This window comes from Pelmatolapia mariae, linkage group LG16_19 (genome assembly GCF_036321145.2).
Source record: "Pelmatolapia mariae isolate MD_Pm_ZW linkage group LG16_19, Pm_UMD_F_2, whole genome shotgun sequence".
NCBI classification, from domain to species: Eukaryota; Metazoa; Chordata; class Actinopteri; order Cichliformes; family Cichlidae; genus Pelmatolapia; species Pelmatolapia mariae.
This window is the reverse complement of record NC_086241.1, coordinates 6,929,426-6,952,708: the sequence shown is the minus strand read 5'-3', so window position 1 is coordinate 6,952,708 and position 23,283 is coordinate 6,929,426. Positions and strand designations below refer to the sequence as shown.

The window sequence follows — 23,283 nt, the reverse complement described above, 5'->3', positions numbered from 1 at the left end:
TTTTATCCTCATTAACGGTAAAGTGATCTGAACGGGCATTTTTGAATCAATGTCAGAACTTCACTTTTTTTTTTTTAAGTCAGGTTTAAATAAAAGTGTTGTGTTTCTGGTCAGGTGATTAATGTAAGTATGACATTCAGTCTCCTTTGAGCTCTGTTTTGGTGTCCAATAACTGAGGGAAACGTCACGTTATTTAGGATATCCGGTAGCAGTTTTCAGGAGCTATAAAGCTGCTAAATTTTATTCAGCGGCTACCTGTGGCATGCGGGATGCTCAAAATTATCTTTAAAGCTCATATTTAAAAGTTATCAGTGGAAGCAATCTCCTGTAAAGTCTGGTTATCTTTTGTTATTTTATGTTATCTTATCTTATCTTACCTTAGACATTTCTGTTGTGGTCTAAAATAATGTTCAGTTAAAGATTAAAAGTAACTACAACACTTCAAGTATACATATGTAGGCGAGGGGGTAGTATGAAGAGGATAACAAAATTTGTCAGGTGGGAAAAGTTATCACTTCTTGTGCACCAGTGTGACAAAACATCAACAGTTGGAACTGAAAAAAGGAAGTCAGGGTAAAAGGCCTAAATGTCCTGTAGAGGCCGGCTTCCACAGACTCACATGTTAAAATATCCAACTTTACAGCAGAAATAAACATATTTATGGCCTGCTACAAAGAACAGCTTTCACCTCTATGGATAGTTTCTCTCTGCAACAAGTGTACAGAGGTTGAAGTTTGTTTTTTGTTTTTTTTACATAATCCCTCAGCTTGGATATCGTTAGGACTTCACATCTGCTGATTCAAGGTAATGAAGAAGAAGGATAATTCTACTGATCCCAGAGGGAAATTCATATATTTGACATAGCTAATCAGCTATTTGTATGAGAATCGAATAGCATGATGGCTGTGGGAGTGAATGATTTTCTGCATCTTTCTGTTTTACAAAAAAGAGAGAGAAGTCTTCCAGTATGATTCTAGTTTCATACAGATGTTAAAAAGAAGGTGATCAGAGTTGTTCAGGAACAGAACACTTGCCATCACAGACTGATTGAACATTGGCAACATTTTACTACAGATGTCAAGTTTTCTTAACAAAAACAGTTCATCTGTTATCTCGATGTAAGTCTAGATATTTATATTATATCACCCAGGGCTATGTGCTATGTGAAGTTACTAAAATGTAGTTTTTCCATTTGGAGACACACCGTGCATCTTGCTCATTTGTATATACCCCCACACCCACATCTATGTACATACTCACACACACTTTCAAGTATCTACATACACATCTACATATACATACATAATACATATCTACATGTGCATGCATGCATACTCATGCATAGGGATGGGTATCGAAAACTGGTTCTTGTTGAGAACCGGTTCTTGTTGAGAACCGGTTCCCACTGTTTCAATTCCTTGGAATTGTTTGCCATTTTTGCAAACGATTCCCTTATCCATTCCAGTCGCCCCGAATGACGTCACCGCGTTGCGGAGCGTCATTTACCTGGCAGGAAACATGGCGGCTCAAACGCTAAAAAGTTTGGTTATACTTTACGAGAACGGATGACAACAGGGCAACTTGCAATACTTGCAAAGTAGATATTTCATTTAAGGGAGGAAACACTACGAATATGCAAAAGCATTTGCTCACAAAACACGCGATGACCTTAAATGAATGTCGTGTTTTTAATTCCGCTCCGGACTCGTGAATCTCAACGCAGCAGCGGTAACGTTTGCACGTCCTCTCCCGTTAATGTGGCAGGTAAATAATCAACTAACAGTGCATATTATGTTAGCGCGATCTGCCTTATTACAAAACCTGCCATTACTGTGCATTTAGGTGACCATGATGAGAGAGACAGAGTCTGGATGGCTCAGGTGCTGGCAGTTCTCGCTGCAGTCTACCGGTAGCGTCTCCTTTCAGGCCAGAATGTCACCGAGCAGTGACTAAGTTTGTGGTAAAAGGCATTTGCCAGACCAGATGCCCCCGATTTTCGGTAAGTGAATGTGTTTAATTGTAGGCAGGGAGATTACTGGATATTCTTGTGTAATTGCTACAGAATAATTTATGTTATACTTTGTTATTGCTACAGAAGAATATTTATTTTATTATTTTACATTTACAATTTTTTCCCCGGGGACCCTGTGACACCCCATTGAAGAGCCATAGGCTGGATCTCTTAAGATCTCACTGTTGGGTTTGTAAGGCCATGTTACTCCTAAATTTCTATCTTGTTCAAAGAGAAGATATAAAACAAAGTTCTAAGCTAATCGACCTTAGTGTTCTCCTTTTTTAAAAAGAATCGATAAAGAATCGAATCGTTATACAGAATCGAAAATGGAATCGGAATCGTGAAAATCTTATCAATACCCATCCCTAATCATGCACGTATACCCTTTTACACATTTTTGTGCATGTCTATACAAGTGTCCATTCAGCATCATAAGGAATTAAGACCAGTCGAGCACCAGAAAATCAGGTTAAATGAAAATAGAATGGGAAGGGGATGAATAAGATCCTTTCTCTACATTATTCACAACCCTTTTGCATACTCGAAAACCATTTTCACCAGTATCTTTGAAATTTGTCTTTACAGAGTCTTAGAGAAAAGGTCATCTTTTCCATTTCACAAATATCTTTTACTATGGCTGACCACTCTCCAACCGTTGGTGGGTCCTTGTCTAGCCATCTTCTAGTTATTGAATTTTTACTTTCTGCCATCAGATTTGTATTTATATTGTATATTTGTATTTAATACATACAAATCTGAGTCCTGTGAAAGTAATGAGTAATGTGAAAAGGAATGGAGCCTGGACACTCCCCTGTGGAGCCCCCCTGCTGCTCCTTAATGTCCCAAAAATACAGTTCCCCAACCTGACAAACTGTGTCAGTTTGTCAGGTAGTCTGTGATCCAGGAAACAAAGACTATGAAGCAAGTAGAGGACAGCATCCTTCACTCCATGTGTGTTGTTTGTATGCAAACTACAGCGGATCATGTTTGTCTTTGACCTCAAGTCTCAGTTGGTGCAGAATCAGCTGTTCCCAGGTTTTCAACATGTGTGCATTTTTCATTAGAGGGCTGGGTAATTCTAACATGGCTCCAAGCTAGCAGCCCTTCTGAGAGAGACTTAGTCTACTACAAGAAAACATGGAGCCTGAATCAGAGGCAGGAAGTCCTGAAATATAATTACAGTATTCATGGCCTACAAATAATAAATACATGAACTGCTTTTAGCTTCTGAGACAGGATGTTTCTAATTTTAGAGTGTTGAAGAACCTCTGTCTGTCCAAGATGACTCCAAGAATCATAAGCAGCAGCCCTTTGGAGGGGACATGAAAAATCTAAAAAATAGTCCCGTTTCTTTCAACTCAAGGACTTAGTTCAACTCGACTCCATGACCTGGATGACTGACAACCTCAGAGACTAGTGGATCTTATACAATAAGCTCTACTTATGATATCAGATTTCAGAAACCTGAGAAATCTCCAGTAACCAGCTTTAAAAGTTGTCACACCCACAAGCTTTAGGTAACAGACACTTGAGAAAAACACAGTCTTCAGTGGAGAAAAAAGAAACTCAGAGGCAAACCCCACAACAAAGAATCCAACTTAACTCTAGAATCTGAATTACTCTACATGGGGTGGCTGTAGCTCAGGTGGCAGAGCAGGTCAGCCACTAATCAGAAGGTCGGTGGTTCGATCCCAGGCTGCCTCCTGGCTGCATGCCAAATATCCTTGGGCAAGATACTAACCCCATGTTTGCCTACTGGTGGTGGTCAGAGGGCCTGGTGGCGCCAGTGTCCGGCAGCCTCGCCTCTGTCAGTGCGCCCCAGGGCAGCTGTGGCTACAATGTAGCTTGCCATCACCAGTGTGTGAATGTGTGTGTGTGCGTGGGTGAATGACTGAATGTAGTGTTTGGGGTCCTTGGGGACTAAGTAAAGCGCTATACAAATGCAGGCCATTTACCATCATCAACTCCAACATCTGGAGTAAACGATTTGAACCAGAGCCGATGCAACACATGCTACACCACCTGCTCCAGGCAGAAGAAGTCCTGACAACATGCCAGGTGACACAGAAACTAGATTCACATAGATGCTTTAAGATGCTTTAAATTTTTTTGGCTCATACTTTGGTGCTTTAAATAAAAACATCGCTACATTATCTTTGCTTAATGGTAGGAAGACAGCACCATAATTCATTGTGGCTGCAACACAAGAATGATTACAACAAATGGAGAAAATTGAGCAAAAATGGCATGTTGGCTGGTTCATCAGTCAACCTACAGGGCACTTCCTCTCTGCTAATCTCCTGCTTTTTAATTGCTTTGAAACAGTCAGTGTGATAAAGATGCCACGTTTCTTTGAGTTAAAGCTCCTTGAAGCAGTACGTCCCACAGGACATTAAAAAGCTGCTCCAACCCCACCTGCTCACCCCCAGCAACTTCCTACAAAACAGTCTTATCTCAAGAATAAATTTGCAGTGTCACGGGAAAGGGGTTTACTGTTTATTGTCATTAGGTGTAGAGTGGTGGTCAAAAAATTTATTAATTTAAAATCGAATTAAAACTGAAGTGGGCAAAAAATAAAGATGTATGTGATAAATACATGAGTGTATTCTAAAAAAGGATGCAGAAGATGGAGTAAACCATCAAGTGATTTTTAATAACTAATAATTTTATCTTTAAAGTTCAACAGGTGAGAACATTAATCTAAGAAAAACACCAATCGGGACAATGTTGGATGGATCAGTTACCTCTCTATGGATGGTCTGGACTGGCTATCCGTCTAAAGCTGGGACATTAAACACTGACTGTCCTGTATCTACAAAACTAAAAGTTTCAGTTAATTCATGACATTTTTAGTCTTTATTACTGTATAGCAATTATATTAAAAATAAAACAACAACAGAAATTTCTGTACTTTTAACTTTTTTGCCCATCACCAAATTACTCTGGTGTAGCATGAATGCCCACTGGGGAGGTGTTTATCAGTAAAAATAAAATAAAGTCCAAAATGTATGCCCTCCTCACATTTTCCAAAGACACCCACTGGAGCTGGATTAAAGACAATGCTGGACCAATTCTGGGCCCCTGACCTTATGTTTGACACCCCTCGACAAAAGCCTCTGATCCTAAGAGTCTTATCCTAATAGGAAATACATAAACAGTGTCGGGAGACACGCCTTGCTACATCGAACTCAGACCTCACATACCTCTGATGATGCAACTCAGCTGAGCAGCCGTGTTAATCGTCTGCAGTCAACAGCCACACCCGCAGTCCAAGCATTGAGTAAGTAGTACAAGATATACTCCGATTATAGCTAATAAGTTACAGACATAGACCTCTGTTCCTACAGATGCTCACTGAGTCACATTAAGTACCAGCTGATCTAATGGTTCATTTCTTATTGATTCATTTAATAATAAAAAAGGAAAAATGACAAACCACAAATGAATCATGTTAGTTCAAAATATTGAAAACAGATATGAGTCTAAGATCCTTTCACACACACCAGTCTTTGCAACCTTTAGTATCAGTGCATGCCACCGTATAGCATGGTGCTGTAGAGCAGATAAGTAAACACACCCACGCAGTGCAACCAGTGAATTCCCTTCTGAGCGCTGACACACCCCATGAAGGTGCACTCGCTCTAAACCATCTGCAGATTTGTCTCCCGGGTGGTTCGCTGAGTGCAGTGCTGTCACTCTCAGGATGGCTTGCCTTCAGCTATGTTGGCTGCCATGAGGCCACGGGGGCCCAGGATCTTATTACTAAACTATGCAGCTGTCACTCAGTGCCGAGCATACGATGGAGGCTAGGAAGGAGGAATGGCAAGGCGCACAGCGAATCCTCCCCGAGGTTTATTTTATATTTGATGGTAAAAGGGTTTGAAGGAGGCCACCCGAGAACCGTAAACAGGCCGGCGGGGAGTCAAGGTATCTAGTCAAACACAATAAATAAGCCCAATCGATCCGAAGGAGAGAGGTTCATGGGTGGCAATTGGGCTGTCGCCGCACTTCATGAGCTATAGCCCTGCTGTGGCAGAGTGGTGGAAAGTGTCTGATGGGAACAGGTAAGAAATGCAAGGCCAAGAAAGCTGTGAATTATTCTAAAAGAAAAACACACCCTTCTCTTCTCCTCTGCTGCATTATATTATGTTTATTTTTAAATTATGGTGTAAAAACAATTTCCTTCTTCTCATTCTAATTTTGTGAATGTACAGTGGTATCGGTACAGTGGTATTATTCCCCAAGTCTGACTATTTTGTACATGACTCAGGCATTCACACAGTATAAATGAGGCTGGAATCAAACTAGGTCATCTCTGGGTACCAGGTGTCATAAAGCCTGCTGAAATACTACCTGAAATTAATCCCATGCATTCCCATCATCTCCACTGCAATCTTTTGTCCCTCAAAGACAATATAGCAAGAGAAAAAAAATAAAAAACAAGTAATCTAACCAGCAAGTCTCACAATTCTTGATGATGTTTAACACACGCTTGCCACAACATTATTTTGATATAAAGAACAAAACTGTACTATCAAACACTCTTAGTAGTGCTTAAACACTAACATCTATTTGCTTACCTGAATTGTTTTATTTTATCATATATTATAAGACAGATTTGATTAGCCAGCTATTTTTTTTTCCTTTTTTACTTAGCTCCACCACGTGAACTGTATTGTGGTTCGTTCTAATGTTTGCTGATAAAATAAATCCACATCAGCCCCAGAAGTTAGGATGAAATCTACTGACGACCATCGGCAGGAAGACGGATGAAACCAATATGACATCATGCACTGGTTAGTGAAGCCTTGTCATGAAGCCTCAGACTGAGCCTGTTCACCTTTGTTATCTTGGAATTTTGATTCCTGATGCGATGAGTAAGGGGTGGATATGACTAATGGCTCGGCTTACTCACAGTCGAGTAAAAATAGGCCGGCAAACCCCTTGCTACAAGGAAAAAACATGGTGGCTGCCCGGTGATTGACTGAACGTTTTTTTGCTGTAGTTGCGGCAGCCACTTTTTGATCCCAAGGATATTACAGGTTGCCTGGTAGGAGGCAACTTGTCTCCATAAAGTCGCGCTAAAACTGACTGGACTCTCAGACTGGCGAAGCTTTGTAAATAATTGCTGTTTAATTTATAAATGCAGACAGAATGCCAACACGCTGGAATTCATCTGAGTTAGTTTGTACTGATAAGCACAACTCTTCTGCAATGTGTCTCTTTGCTGGTTGCTAACTGGCCTATGTAATCTTGCAGTTAAATCATCATTCTTCAGTACTACCTCACAATTTGTAGAGGAAATTGTTGAAATCTATTAAATTCTGGCTGAACTAAATGTGAGTACAGTGTTCCCTCGTTTATCGCAGGTTTTACGTTCTAAAAATAACCTGCGACAGGTGAAATCCGCAAAGTAGCAAGCTTTATTTTTTACAATTATTATAGATGTTTTAAGGCTGTAAAACCCCTCACTAAACACTTTATACACTTTTCTCAGACAGGCATGAACAGTTTCACACGTTTCTCTCTTGTTTCAACACTCTCAAAGTTCAAGCCTTCGTAGAATAATAAATCCAGTATTATAGAATGAAACCAAAGATCAAACCCTGTTTTCAAGTCCAGAACATGGGAATAAAGCAGCTGCCAGAGAATTTAACATTAATGAATCAATGGTACGGAAGTGGAGGAAGCAAGAAGAATGAGTTGAGTAAAGTTTGACTTATCTGACTGTTTGGTTTCACTTAATGCGCCTTATAATCCTTTGACGTTGACACTGTTGTGTTGTCTTCTGCTAGCGAAGATTTATGTTAATTTGACAAGTTGTACAGGAGACACGGCAAGAGATTGATTGAAAATGGTCTACAGCCAATCAGGACGCAGAACACAATGCGCTGTAAAAAAAAAAAAAAAAAAAAAAAAAAAGCAAAATTGCACCCCAAAAAATCCGCGAAACAGCGAGGCAGCGAAAAGTGAATTGCAATATAGCGAGGGACCACTGTAGTTCATTTGAATTTCTGGAGCTTTATCACAGTTAATTACCATTAACACAAACACATTGCATGTGATTACCAACTTGACCCCATTCACATGCAAACTGAGAGCAGATCTTACGGCTGTGTTATCGCCATCTTGATGCACCAATATCAACAACGGTCTTTGGTCTTAGCAACCACAGCAGCTGGGAGCCAATTTATAACAAAAACAATTTGCCTTAAGTTTTTCACATAGAAGTCAAAGACCGTTATAAGCAAAGGAAGACTCAAACTTTAAGTTACAACCAGTAACACTTTACATACACTTTAAGCATGTGTAGCAAAGTTCTTTCTCTCTGTTTCAGCCAATCAGCCTCTGGAGTGCCGGTCTTTGGTCCAGAAACGGCATTAAATTGGAATTACTCAATGCCAGCTGGCTTTTTCTAAAATTTATGGAGCGTATCTAGAGTGCACTTTACATTTTATGACATTTTTTAGTGCAACAAAATAATTGATCACTGTTAAAATGGACAGCTACAGTAGATAATTGGCTAAAAATCATCACAGATTAATAACATGGAAAGACAACGTTCCCACTCACATGAATAAATACACAATGAATAAAAACGCAATGCATGATGGACAAAAGGTAAAATATATATGTTGAAATAAACAGTGTAGCTTGAGGTTTGGAGGAATTTGAGGGTTCACCTTTTATAAAAACGGAGTGATCCAAAAACAAGACACAAAATCCAGATCTCTAATCACAGTGTGCCAAACAATCCACGTGAAGGTTAGGAAACAATCCAAAAAGAAATTCAAGAGGAGAACAAACATGAGAAGAGTACAAGTATGACATCATCCATGAGAAATCCTGGAAAGCCTGACAACAAGTACTAACAAGACAACATTGGAAGTGACAGAGTGAAAAGGGTGTAAGTTTACAGGGTATATATTTCACTGATAGGAACAAGAGTGGCAGGATAACAAATGAAGGAAGCAAAGTGAGTGCAAGGAAACTTGGGATTACAAACCAAAATAGGAAATGACTTGAAATAAACCTGTAGGAGTGTTTGCTGATTCACAGAGTGAATACATCCATATTTTGGAGGAGGTGGAGGTGTGGATGTGGGATAAACTAAACACAGGACTCCTGAGACTGAGGTTTATGGAGACAGCCAGCAGACCTTGATTACCATCCTGTTGGAAATTTTGTATTCTTTTTGTTCTAGTTTTTCCTTTTTTTCAGTTCCACCTACTTGTTAGGTTTATGTACTAACACCTACTTGAATAGGTTTGGGAACTATAATGAACTTGGGTAGGTTTATGTATTAAATATACTTGAATGGGTTTAGGAATCAAAATAAAGTTGGTGTGGTTCAGGAACTATCTTTTGTGCCTAATATTTGTTTTAAATCAGGAAATCCTGATGTTGAAATTCTTCAGTTTGAGAGCAGATGTTTTGTCACTTTAACTGAAGATTAATGCTAATGTTGTATGTCTGTGATTTGTTTTTGCTAAGCTCTAACACATGAGCCCTGCTGCAGCCAAAAACTTTAGCCCTCACGGCTCTCTTTTTTTTTCCTGAAGCTCCATCACAAGTGGCCCCAAAGGTCAAAGGTCACAGGCCAAAAGCCAAAAGCAGCTCAATAGAATTAATATTCATTTTACAAATGCTGGCTCTCAAGCAATTAACCTTCTGTCCTGGACGTGATGTGCGGACAACTTAACAAGGATGTTCCCTGGTTTTAATTACTCTCCAAAGTCGCCGAGCCCAGCCGGGATTTGAAAGTTATTTCAAAGTAAAGTGCATCAGCGGCAGGAACGGGAAACATCTGACATCAGCATTTACGACAGAGTGGAATCTGTCACAATAACAATATTCAAATGCAAACTGGGATCATCGCTGCAGTCAATAACAGACATGACCTCAAAGTTATATTCAGTAAAATGTAATATTCCATTACGAAGATGATGAAGTCGAGTCTGCAGTGGTGTTTATGCCCAAGCTCTTATGAATTTTGTATTAGTAAATATTGAAGTTTTTTAAATCATGGTCAGGTGATTTTCTTTAGGAATCATAAAAATTAGTCATTCCTAATAAGACTCAAAACACCTTCCTTTAAATGTGGCTGCAATAAAGTGAGAAATAAAAACTGACTTGAAAGTGAGCCATAAATAATATTTTTTTTAAACCCAGAAAATTCCCCCTATATCTGTTCTCATCAATATTTATACATGCATCAATATTCTAGTCTGTTGGTAATAAGTGGAGGAGGGTGTAGAGTTAGAGTGTGCGCTCTGAACAGCCCACACGATTCCTGCTGAAATTAAGTACAAGCAAACTGTTTGCATAAAAGACTATCACACACTGAGGAGTGTCATTACACGCCGCCTGATTAAAAATCATTTAAGGCTGTCGAGTTTCAGTCTCAGACTTGCCCTTTTTTTTTCTTTTTAACAGCATTTTTTCTGTGCACCTTTTTCTTTTTTTTCTTTTTTTTTTTAAATAGGATATAAAATGAGAGGCTGAAGCTCAACGAACCAAACTCAGAATGCGTTTCTCGTATCAGCAGTGGCTTTGCTGGAAGGTGAACGCTTTTGGTAAACAGCCTGAAAACAGCAATAGACCTCAATTTTTGTAATAAACATGTCTGATACATGCTGAGACTCTGAAGCAGGGAGCGTTACTCTGGTTACAAACACAATCTTCTCCTCAAAATCCTTACTCTTAATTTTGCAAAACACTACAGTATTCATGACTGCATGGTTTAGATATGGTAAGTAGGCTTATTTTGAGACAATAGGCAAAAACTCAACTGAAGCACATGACAGAGAAAAAGTGAGGCATGTTCTTCAGACCGAATATATGCATTACATCTCAGTTTTTCTCTGCTCTTACTCATTATTCACAGCCCATTCGAGCCCTCACTAAGAGCTGAATTTCTCCAAATATTAGGTCCATTTTTCAGCTGATTTAAACACAGAACGTGGGGAGAAAACTGAGTAACTCCGGAGCATTTCTCACTGTTACTGAGAAAATGAGAATTGCATCACACTCATCTGCCACTTTATTAGGTACACCCAAAGGTGTTCTATTGGACTGAGATCTGTTGACTGTTGAGACCATTTAAGTACAGTGAGCTCATTGTCATGTTCAAGAAACCAGTTTGAGATCATTTGAGCTTTGTGGCATTTGTGGCATGTACTCCTCCTGGAAAGAACCACTGTGGTCATTCAGAGATGGACAACAGCAACAATACTTAGGAAGGCTGTGGAGTTTAAACGGTGTTTAGCGGTGACTAAGGGACCAGAACTGTGCTAATAAAATATCCCACGTACAACCACACCACAACCAGCCTGAACTGTTGATAAAAAGCAGGATGGATCCATGCTTTCATGTTGGTTGCTCTAAATTCTGCCCTTCTACCCTGCCATCCAAAAGTCCAGCCGAAATCAAGACTCATCAGATCAGCCAACACTTTTCCAATCTTCTGTTGTCCAATTTTGGTGAATCTGAGTGCATATTAGTCTTTTCTGTTCTTAGCTGATGGGAGTGTTGTAACGGGTGGTTATTTGCCTTACAGTTTTCTTCTTATTAGTTTCAAGCAGTTTGCCCATTCTCCTTTGTCATCTGGCATCATCAAGGTATTTCCACCCAGTGAAATGGATATTTCCTCTTATTTGGATCATCTTCTGTAAACCCTACAGATGTTTGTGTGAGAAAATACCAGCAAATCAGCAGTTTCTGAAATACCAGCTCTTCTGGCAGCGACAACCCCGCCATGTTTAAAGTCACTTTTCCTCATTCTCATACTCAGTTTGAACTTCAGCAGGTCGTCTTGACCTACATGCCTAAATGCACTTGAGTTGCTGCCATGTGATATCTGCGTTAACGAGAAGTTGAACAGATGTACCTGATGGAGTGGAAAAAAGGAGAAGCAGAATAGGCCCACTTTAAAGGCCATTTCCAGTATAATATTCAGCACTGTCTGCCAATCCAAACGATCATGACTGCAATCCTTTAATTAACCAGGAACATGTGGATTTTATGTTGTTCATTCTCACTATGTCTGGCATCATCCTCATGCCCACCTTGTCACCATCCACCATCAGGTAATACCAGTGAATCCACATTCAGAGTCACATCGACACAGAAGCACAGAAACAAATTGTGTCCTATCAGGAAATTAAGCCACACAGTAATTGTGACTAACGGATAAAAACCCACTTTATGAGCTGGTTTTAATGCAGCCGACCCTTCCTCGTTCATTTATGTGAGGACAAAGATTCTGTCTAATACTTATTATGTTATTAGGCTAACAAGGGTGTACAATTGGCCGGTAATTGAAACAGACCACAGTGGGAGTGAAGCAGTGTTCTGCTCAGGACAACAGTGAAATTACTCAGGTGATAAATAAAACCAGAGACCTGGAACTGAAAATATCCTGAATATGAATCTGTACTTTCAGATGATAGTGGCGACCATATCTACTCGCTCACGATTCTCCTCATGATTTTTGGAGGCGGGAACTGCTTTTCTTAAATAAAAGAGTAAATTATAACATCTATAAGCTTCTAATTTCTCTTAATTTTTTATTTGTCAAGTTCTTTGAGACAAAGAAAAACCTGAGCAACATAATCTGCTGCCTCTCCTACACTAACTACAGCTCCACCAGGTCGACTGGTTGTCTTGTGCTGCAGAGCTCGATGAGCTCGGTGTGGTGGGGAATTAGAATAGCAACCTCATGGAAGCATGTGACAGGAAGTGATGCTCAGGATACCTCCTGAGTGCTTCCCAGGTAAGGTGTTTTGGGCATGTCCTGCTGCTTTGATCTTTCGTAGATCCGTCTTCTGATCCTCCTGAAGTTGAGCAGAATAAGAGACCTTTGATGTCGAAGCAGCGAGCGATTCCTGATCGAGCTGCACAATTTGATCCAACTTTTTTAGAGGAAGATGAATTATGCACAGAAGTCTAATAATTCTTAAAGAAGGAGCCCAATGAACAGTGAATTAGCCTTTAATTAGTGATGCTTCACTTCTGCATTCTCACCTTTCTTTAATCTTTTTTTGAAATAGTGAACGAGTTGATGTGGTTGGTTCTTAAGCAGTTATTTAAATGAACCCCTTTAAGACAAGAAGGGAAATCTTTCCTCTAAACTTCTATAAAACTCACAGGTTTGTTTTTCAAAGATAAGTGTTTTACTTTACCATGAACTCAAAGAAATTTCCTTTTATGCACAATGCTTGGAAACTGCAGGTTTACATGTTTTGTATCTTCTAAGCTTATAAGTTCTTTTTAAAGTTCAGCATTTCCCTCAGAAGTATAATGAAGTGAATGTAAAGTAGCATTAATGACAGTTTTCAAGTAAGGCACAGACTTCAGTTGGGCAGCTCGCCCATATCTGTAACAGCCACCAAATTATTTGCACTTCACTTTGAGTAAATGTTGTCTAAAAGCATGTCAAACACAGAGCCTGACAAATGTTAACAGTGTAAGGTACGTATTACCTTGAAACTGTTTTTTTTTTCCAATTCCTACAGGTTCAGTGTAAAACTCTCCATGCTTTCATGTAATCCCTGGCTTTAACCAGACTTCTGCAGCTAGTACAAGTCTGCACTTTGATACAAAAATTACATTTTCCACTAGTTGCTTATGAAGATGTGTACTTTGAGGCACAAGACCTCAATCTCCTCATAAAATCTCAGTATTCTTGGTCAGTTTCCCTCTCCCTGTCTTAGTCTGCCACAGACTGTAAAATGAGGATGGACAGAGCCACCCCGTATTTTGTGGAGTCCCAGTTTGAAGCTTGGATTTGGGTCTTTTAGATGTGTTTTTCTGGAGCCATCCATGACCATATATGGAGGAGAAGATGGTGAGCAAAGACATGCATCCATGAAGCCCATACAAACACAGGTATACACAGGGTTTGTTTGTTTGTTTTTTTTGCCAAATTCTATTTAAAAATGCTCCAAAAGGCACCAACAGCACATCCAGGGGTCAGAATTCAGGGACTTCAATTAGCTGAGGCGAAGCCTAGCAGATAGCTAGTAGCTATAGCCTGTGTCGAATACATCTGTCAGTCAAAGAGGCCACGCCCCTCATAATGTACACACTTTAATACAGTCAGAAGAGGAAAGTTATTTAAAAAAATCACCCCTAAAATGAAGTCGCAACCTTCAGAACTGAAAAATGAAGACAAAGCTTCATAAGCTAAAAACTGCAGTTCCTGTAATGACCACTTGAGACAGGCTCCAAAAATAAGCCAGTCCTAACAGACTCCCAATTTAAAATGTCCGACCGAAATAAACATGTTTACCGCTTGCTGCAAGAAACTGATCCTGGAAACCGGCGGGAACTGAGTCCAACATAAAAACAAACAGCCCGACATGCAGACAGTGTTTGTTGTGTTGGTGTCATTTTCGGTTCAGACCATCCTACAGTGTGCTCCAGCTCCATCTCCATTTTCCCGTCCAAATAGTTTAACCTCTGCCTCCAAAAACCCCCCCAACATGGTAGGGTGAAGCTTAAAATGCGGAGACAAAAAACAAAACAAATCGTGATATCACCGGTGGCTATGTCTACTTTTATATAAAGAAACTGCAGGTTTTTGCACTTTCACCTCAGTTTCTCAGCCCTGGAAGCTGCAGCTTGGTGTACATGTGGAGTAAACCTTCAGCTCTACATTATCCCTCTCATATCTTTGTGAATTATGCAGAAATTATAATGATAACCACCACTGGATTGCTCTGACCTGAAAGTGATTTTGTGCATCTTGTTTGTGCGATCATACTCAACCGAGTTATGTATCAGAGGAGCAGTGTGGTTCACAAATTGCATCAATCAGCCCTACAGGCTTTAAAACACCTTAACTGCCTCCATTAGCTGAGTGTCACAGACTCTGCACTAGCTTCCCATTGTTTTCACATCACACTGGTTCTTTACCTCAGTCCCTCCCCGTCGGCCCCCTTCAGCCTGAAGTAAAACTCACAACCATTCACATTAAAAGTTTTTAAAATGTTTCACAGTATTTATACTTTCAGCACAAAAAAAAGAATAATCGCACACAAACACCAAGGTTATAAAATCAATACTGTGAAGGTGTGAGTTTTAGGAGTACATAATGGACTCCTGTGCTGTGATTCAGACACACACACACAGGTTTGGCTGGCGTTCAATGCCAGGCTGATCCAGCAGGACATCACAGTGGACTGACTCAAACAGAGGGAGGTGTGTTTGTGTGCCTAAACCAGTAATGTTAAACCACTTAAATAAACAGACCACCCGGCCCATTTCTCTTAGCAGTGCGATAACCTTGAATGACATCATGTCCTGACATACGTCAGCCTTTGGAGGACACAGTGAAGATTAGAGTGATCTGAGAGTTCAGTTTAGCAACGTTAAAGCACAGTGAACTATAGGAAAGTGACGTGTTGAAGTGAAACACTAATACACATGTGCAGAAACAAATGGCAGCTTCAACTGTCCCAGCTGTACTCAGTCTACCTAATTTAAGGCAAAAACAGTTTGTGTAAGTCTAACAAGCTTAGGTCAATATATGGTATGACCGATTTTATGTGATTTTAAACGGACTTGAGTAATTTGGGCTGGGCCTGAAGCAGCTACACGTGCCTGTATGCACTGAGTAAACAACACCAGCACTGCTATTGTTATTTTTGCTGTGGATTATGAAGACCAGCATCACTACTATCCACTCAAACACCGAGATCTCAGCAGGTCTGTAAATACAAGCAGTAAGATTGCAGGTCAGCAGCAACGCAATATGACGCAACTTTGTGAGTCCGAACTGGTGACAAAGGAGGCGCAACATCCTCAGTGATGTAGCGCACCTTCTTTGTGGTGAATATGCATTACCACCATCAGGATGGAGCTGCAGGGCACCACCTTTGCAAACATCTTTTCTAGCTCTGCTGAACAAGTCCAGGTGATTCATGATGTCTTTAATGTCAGTAACTAGGAACTCATCATTGTTGTGGTTGTATCTGTCTGACAGCTGCCACACAACACAAATGCGATTTCTAAAAGGATAATAAACACTATAATCCAGTATCATCTTATCTGAATAATTATTGTTATATTGAGAGGAGGAGTGAGTCAAAGAAAGGGAGTGCCGGGTGGCTTAGACTGAGCCAGCAGAGGGAGAGAGCGGTGCTCTGTGCTGTAAATACAACTTATCTCAACAGAAACTTTTAACAACTGTCTTCTTTGTTGTTCTGTAGGTTTTTCTGCTTTCAGTATTAAATGTATTTGCAGGGTTCAGAATACTTCTGTTTCTTCAGCCTCTGTTAACCAACCTATGAATGTGACATGATGCTCAGATTTAAACAAGTGTAGGGCAGGTGTGAAATGGCCTGTTGTGATTGGTTAAAATTTGCCTGATAACAAAAAAGTTGTCTTTTACTTTTTTGTAGAAAAGGAAAACGTGTTTAGTTTTTTTAATTTAAAGTTTTAATTCTGATAACTGGAAATAAAACTTCTTGGGTCAAGTGGGTCAGCCCTGGCCCCTTAGGCTCCACCTACAACGCTGTGGTACACCTGAACTCTCTTATGCTGCAGCACAACACAATCTTTGTGGCGCTTCAGTCAGTCATGAACCTCTCGACTTTGAGTTGAAGCCACGCATGTACAATCATGCCGGTTTCTACTGTTATTTTAATGATATTCCACCAAAGAAGCTCAGACACATACAGATATACAAAGGGAGACATTTAAACAGTTTGAAAACTTTGAATGGTTTGCCAGTATTCTCTGAGTGGTGACACCTATCCTTCAGGAGAATACCTCAGCGGCCTCCTATGCCTTAACGTCAGGTTTAAATAGAAGTGACTGTGATACGATGTTGTGGTGGCAAGCGACCATTAAGGTGGGTAAACCGGGGCCTTTAGGCAGCTTTCTGGCATTTCTGTCAGTATACTCAGGAATAGTTCTTCAGGCTTCTCAAAGGATATCCAGAGCTCTTTGGATGTCTCTGCCTTTAAATGATCCCACGCTGTTCAAATGTTGAGGGCCGGGCTCTGGGGAAACCAATCCATGACTGATAGAAAGACACACAATGGAGCACTATCCAGATATACTTTTACTGCACTGGCAGTGTATCATTGTGTCATCATGCTGCAAAATAAAGCTGCTGCCAATCAAATGCTTTCCAAGGGTATTGCATGATGGATGGATAGAATTTTCATGAGGCTTCAGTGAACAGTAGATGGATCAACTGAAGGTTCAGATCACCTCTCAGTCTTGTTTCAGTTCTCTGTTCCTCGGCTGTAGATAGTATTTCAAGTCTGCCACTTCTTTTGTCCCTCACTTGTCCGGTTTCCTAAAACTTTCTAGAGCGCATTGAAAACCAAAGTGCTTCACAATCAATAATAAAATCAAATAAAATGGGTTCCTAAAATTCACACCATTTAGATAAAATAACACACTGAAGATCTGTTGTCCAAACACGACAACCAAAGATCAGCAAAACTGACTGTGTTCAGCTCAGGTTTAAAGTCTGAGACGATTCCAAAGTCTTGGTGCAACGACAGCAAAAGCACTTCAACAGTGAGCTGGTCAAAAATCACCGAGAAGCAGATAAGGCAGGTTTTCAGCTAATTTGGAACAAAAATCCTATTTTATGCCTACTAACCTGTGTTTTCTGTCAGAACTGGTTCATCCCTTTTATCCTTGAATGATTCACAAGGCAGTATTAAGTGGTTCAAAAAACAGAAACATATTCCTCTGAAAATGGTCCGGCACAACGAAAAAGCAGTGAAAAAGCAGCCAATGTCCAAAGAAAAGCTTTGAAAGACCTTCAGAAAGCCTGGAGAAATATTACTCAAGACCACAAAGGAGTTTGGCTCCCTGGAAGCAAAATACAAAGAAATGATGGTGGCTTGGTGAGTTTATCCAGAGGAATATGCTGGGATTATACAGAAGGAGGATTTTTGTGGAATAAAGGTGGATCTCTGTTTACAGCCCAGTTTATTTTCACCTGTTAGCAGACCAGCATCCACAGTTTTTAAGATATCAAGCTCAATTTAGTGCAATGGTACCAATAACAGCTCGAGATGATTTAATTTAGATGAAAATTGGGTCAAGGTCACACAAAGTGTGAAAATCAGTAAGAAATTGATATCACCCACAATTCTTTATGGATCGACTTCAAACTTCACAGCAATATGTGTGGCATTTGGGGACATGAATACCTAGGCTGACTAAGCATTTGACCCTGACCTTCACTGATAGCGCCGAAGATCAAAGGTGACCTTACAAAGACATTTCAAGAAACCATATTGAGTAATATATCATATAAAAGGGCATGGAGAGCGCTATGCAACACACCTGTCATTATGGTACCCTATGACATCACAGTGAAGCCATAAAGTTTGAATATACCTTAAAATCTCAAATTTTTACAGCTTATAAAAGTCAAAGATTTCAGCCAGTTCTGCTCCATTCATATGGGCAAAGAAAATAAAATGCAATATTTTAGTGCCTAATGCTTGAATGCATGTTGTATAAAGTGCTTTAAGTGTTCAGATGGAGTATAAAGCACTATATAAGAACCAGTCCATTAAACAAAAGCAGGTTGATGTCAGCATGTTGTAATAAAAAAAAAAAATCATAAAACATCAAACGGCTCTTTGGGGCAGGGCTGATGGTTTTCATTATGATGGTTATTTAAAGTTTAACAAAACTATTCAAAATGTTTTGGAGGTGTCGCTGGGACCAGGATAACAGGGGTTTAAAAGTTTTATTCTGTTAGTGTGCAGTTTAGCTCATGCACGTCCTGTTACCTGTCAGTGTTTTGTGTATTTATGCGGTGAGTCTGTTGTATGACTAAAGGGACACAGGGAGTCCATCTGCTGCCTTCACTGCAGAACATCAACATCCGTTAACACCTCTGAGCCTCTCCTTTTCGTGGCCATTCCTTGCTCATATTCAGTGGACCCAGACGGAGCACACAGGAAGTCCAACGTGTCATTATTCCGCAAACTCTGCTGTTAACATGTAGTCTGGGTTAGGCAGGTGCTGGCATGCCTGACTGCTCTGGTAGAAGAATTCCTCTCTGTGGGGTGTTTCGTGAGGTTTCCACCCATGTTTTTGTCTCTCGTGATGATTTCATGTCAGTTTTTGAGTGGGAAGTCTTTTTCTTAAGAGTTAAAACACAACCATGGAGCATTTTGACTTCCTCAACTTCAAGACTTCACACTGGGCAGCATGAAAACATCTCTTTGCAAGGCTAAAAGCTTAAAGGAGATTTAGCTTTCTGGTGGAAGTCCATATTAAACATGGTCACACTTTTGGATAACAGACAAAAAGGTCTAAACACTCCGTTTCAGGCAGCTTTTAATACTCCTGGATCCTTATGATGTCATAGAAAGCAGATATCCTAATAAACTCCACCCACATGCCATTCAAACATGTTCTAAATGAGGAGCAGCCAATCAGAAGAAGGAGAGAAGCTAAAATAGTGTGTTTGGGGCTGTGAGGCTGCTCCAACTCCTAGTTTAAGGCAAAGGATGATTATTTTGAACAGTGACTCATGCAAAGCTACCCTGGAGTCCAAGGATAAAAATTCGGAGCTGGACATGAGCAGAACAGCTCAGGATTAAACAAGCCATGATTACTATTACAGGCAATTTGTGTGCAGCGTGTTTGACACACCCTAAACAAAAGCAGCTCGTGCGTGTCAGTGTGTGACATCAATCATTTTCATGGTCATAACAAGGGAAGAAGACAGCCCAGACTCGTTTTTATTACTTCCACTTGTGGCTCAGAGACAAAGTGGTGTTTTTACTGTTGGTGTAAACAGGCGGAGAGGCTGCACATCACTCATGTAGCGCACCGTGCACAGTGTGTACAAAGAAGACCCTACTTCACTGTTTCTGTTAACATTATCGAGAAATTTAGACTTGGGAGAGTTCAAGTAGACTCAAGCACTTTGGTAAGAAAAGTCCACCTCTTTAAATTAAGCTGATCTTAAACTTAGATTTGTTTTCGCTCCTCCCCCTTTAAGACAAATTTCTTCTGATTGGCTGCCATTGCAAACAAAAGGTTTGAGAAGCAGATGGGTGGGGTTTCCGCACCTGAGATGATCATATTAGGGATATGCTATCCCCCTTCATGCCATCATACAGTAAAGTACATTTACAGTTTAACTGTGCGTCCTCTAACCAACCAATCAGCATGTAGCAGCAGAATGCCAGTGTTCATTGGCTGTGTTGTTTTATTTGAACTAAAAGAGTTTATTGACATTTTATTTGTTAAAAACAAAACCAAAAATAAGAAAATTTTGGATTTCTGTCGAGTTGTTAATAATTGCTTTGTTCCAAAGGTCAGGGGTCAAACGGGGCCACTAAAGTGACTTCGATTATTATTCCCATTGCAATAATCCCAGCCCTCACACCGTCTGTGTGAATTTATTTTTTTTCCTCCTTTTTTTTACTGCGATTTGTACGTGTACTTACACTTCCATGTCCCCGGGGGGATATTTTTAAAGGCTGTTTGTTCTGGTAATAAAATAATTTAATAGGAAATGATATTTTGTGGTACTTCTGCTTTACAAATGATGGCGAGGACAGTTCTAGAATAAACTCAACACTTAAAGAAGGGAAAACTTTGGACGGTGTTTAAAAAAACAAACATTTAAACCGTTGTGATTTTTTTTTCTGGTCCAGCCCACGATGGTTTATTACCATTTTGCGGCACTGCCATTGGTTGCAGACTACCTCTGCTGCATGCCTGACTGAACTGCAGCCAGGCATTGGACTGGCGCATTCTGGTGTCATGATGTCGCCGTTTCTTCCACGTTTGTGGCATCAGATTCAAATTATTTTACAAATTTCTGCAGCTTCATCGGTTTTAAGACATTAATACAATACAATACAATACAATACATTCCAACTTACCAAGAAAAACTATGGTCTGCTTCCTGGCTGACTTGACCTTTGAACTTTCATTATGGATTGCTCTTTGATTTCCACTGGTGCCTTCTTCAATGAATCCCATCGGCTTCTTCAGGACCAGGATCATAGCCCGGCACATGAAAGCCACGCAGACCAGCACGATCATGTACACGATGAAGGCAAAGAAGATGCTGATCCTGTACATCACCCAGTGCTCCCTCAGGTTGGTGCAGAAGGTCAGGTTCTGGACTGGGGTGCTGCGTGTGACTGGGATGTGCCCCTGCGTGCCCATGGTGATCAGCAGTGGCAGGGCCACGATCAGGGACAAGACCCAGGCGAAGGTGATTAGGCCAGTGGTCCATTTTCCTCCCAAGGTTTTAAAGCGAAAAGGGTAACAGGTGGCGATGTAGCGTTCAAAGCTGAGCGTGGCCACGTTGAGGATGGTGGCATAGCTGCAAGCCTCAAACAGGAAGTTGTAGATCTTGCAGAAGGCGTTGCCCGACGCCGACGTGAAGGGGAACCAGATGGCGCTGTAAAGCTCCACCGGCATGCCAATGAGAAGCACCAAGATGTCAGAGCAAGCCAGACTCACCATGTGGTCAGTGACGTTCTTCTGAAGGTAGCCCTTACGCATTAGCACCTGGGTCACTCGGATAGTGACTGAATTACCCACAATGCCCGTCACCAGGATGAGGCTGTAGAGGACCGTGAGGAAGATTTTGATCCCATATTTGGGTTCAAGCTCTTGCCAGTTCTTCTCCTCTCCTCCCTGCACTTCCTCATTCATGGCTGCAGACTGGCGCGTTCAGATTTTCCAGGTATTGCTTTTCTTATCAGTCCTGCTGCGCGCTCTCCTTGCGGGTAGGTTTTTTCTGGAAACAGCTGTACTTTGTCTCAAAGTATTCCCGACTATCGCAGAGGTGGGAAACACGGATCGCTATGCGCACTGTGGAAAACTTTCTACCTTCTAAACAAAAACTCCGCAGTTTACCCGGCGTGCTTCCCCAGCGCCGGCCACCTCCTTCCTGCCTTCATGATCAGGTAGAAGTATCCAGAGAGTTTCCGCCCGTGCGTGTCCTCCGGTGGTTTCACCTGAGAGTAAGTAAAGCGTTGGGCAACATTTAAATTGCGCTGACTTCCTCCTCCCTCCGATGAGAACAGCCCAGTTAAACATCAAACACGAGCGCGGGTCTGGTTTCACCCCACACACTGTAAGAAACAAAAAGCAGGTGGGCCAACGAATAAAAACAAAAAACAAAGCAGATCAGCAACAGACTGCACGGCTCTGCTGACTTTATTCAGCTTTGTAAAGGAAAGAAACATGGAAAGTAATGTTGACACGACATACAGTTCAACATATGAAGCCCACAGAACTTTTCTTTACTTCTGTTTGGGTCAAGTTGAGCTGATATATTATTACAACACTGTAAACACTTTGTAAAGGAAAAAAGATGGACAAACAGAAGTTTACGTGGTTGTTTAGTTTCAATATTAAGTTCACAAACTTCATAATTCAGACTTTTATTTACTTCTGTTTGGGTCACGTTGTCCCAAGTTTTCATACCTTTATTATAGTTGTTGGGTCAACTATAATAGGTGAGTTAGCCAGGCTGTTGCAGTGGAGTAAGTCATTATTTGATTTCTCAGTTAAAGAAATGAATAATCTCAAATTTTTATGGTAGTATTCTTTTTATGGAGATAATGACAGAATATCAGCCAACGATCCAGAAAACACACTCTTTATATAAATAAAAGATATACATTTATTTTCACATCATTACTACTTGGTGGAGCAACTCTAACATAACATTACAACACTGTAAAAAGATCATGTGGCTTACTGTTAAAAAAAAGTAAAGTAACAAGTTGAACTTTTTGGGGGGGTTTTTTTTCCTCAACTTCCTAAAAATGCTGGGCAAACAGAAGTTTACTTTGCCATTTAGTTGACAAAACATACACGCAGTTCAAAATATTAAGCTGCCTGAACTTTATAATTCAGACTTATTTACTTCTGTTGGGCCAAGTCAGCCTAACATATCACAACCCAAACATTTTATGCACAAACGTTTATTTTATTTCAAACAAATATGCAGATATTTGGAATGATGGAGGCAGGTGCAGGAAATTTTCCACAAAGACTGAAGTGTCTCTCTGATTTCTTTGTATAGTCCATATCTTAAACTGATTACTGATTAATGGAGCACTGCTGAAACTGTCCAATCACGGGTCAAAGGCAGCTGGAAACATGTCTGATAACACTGACAGTATTTAGAAAGTAATATAAATATTTTCAGTCCCAAGTGATCCTGTGTTGAAGTTGCAATTTCATGATTAAAGTTGTTTTTTAAGTCAAACAGCTGCCACGGCTGCTACACCATCTACAAA

At 40.4% G+C, this 23,283-nt stretch overlaps 1 protein-coding gene across 1 annotated transcript in view; it reads right to left on the bottom strand.

Annotated features, from left to right (window-relative positions):
• gpr39 (G protein-coupled receptor 39) overlaps window positions 1–21,685 on the bottom strand; it is a 41,108-nt gene extending 19,423 nt beyond the window's left edge. The window contains exon 1 of the mRNA XM_063499615.1: window positions 20,902–21,685. Coding sequence (XP_063355685.1) covers window positions 20,902–21,685 — 784 coding nt within the window. The remainder of the gene's footprint in view (window positions 1–20,901) is intronic.
• Window positions 21,686–23,283: the final 1,598 nt, after the last annotated feature.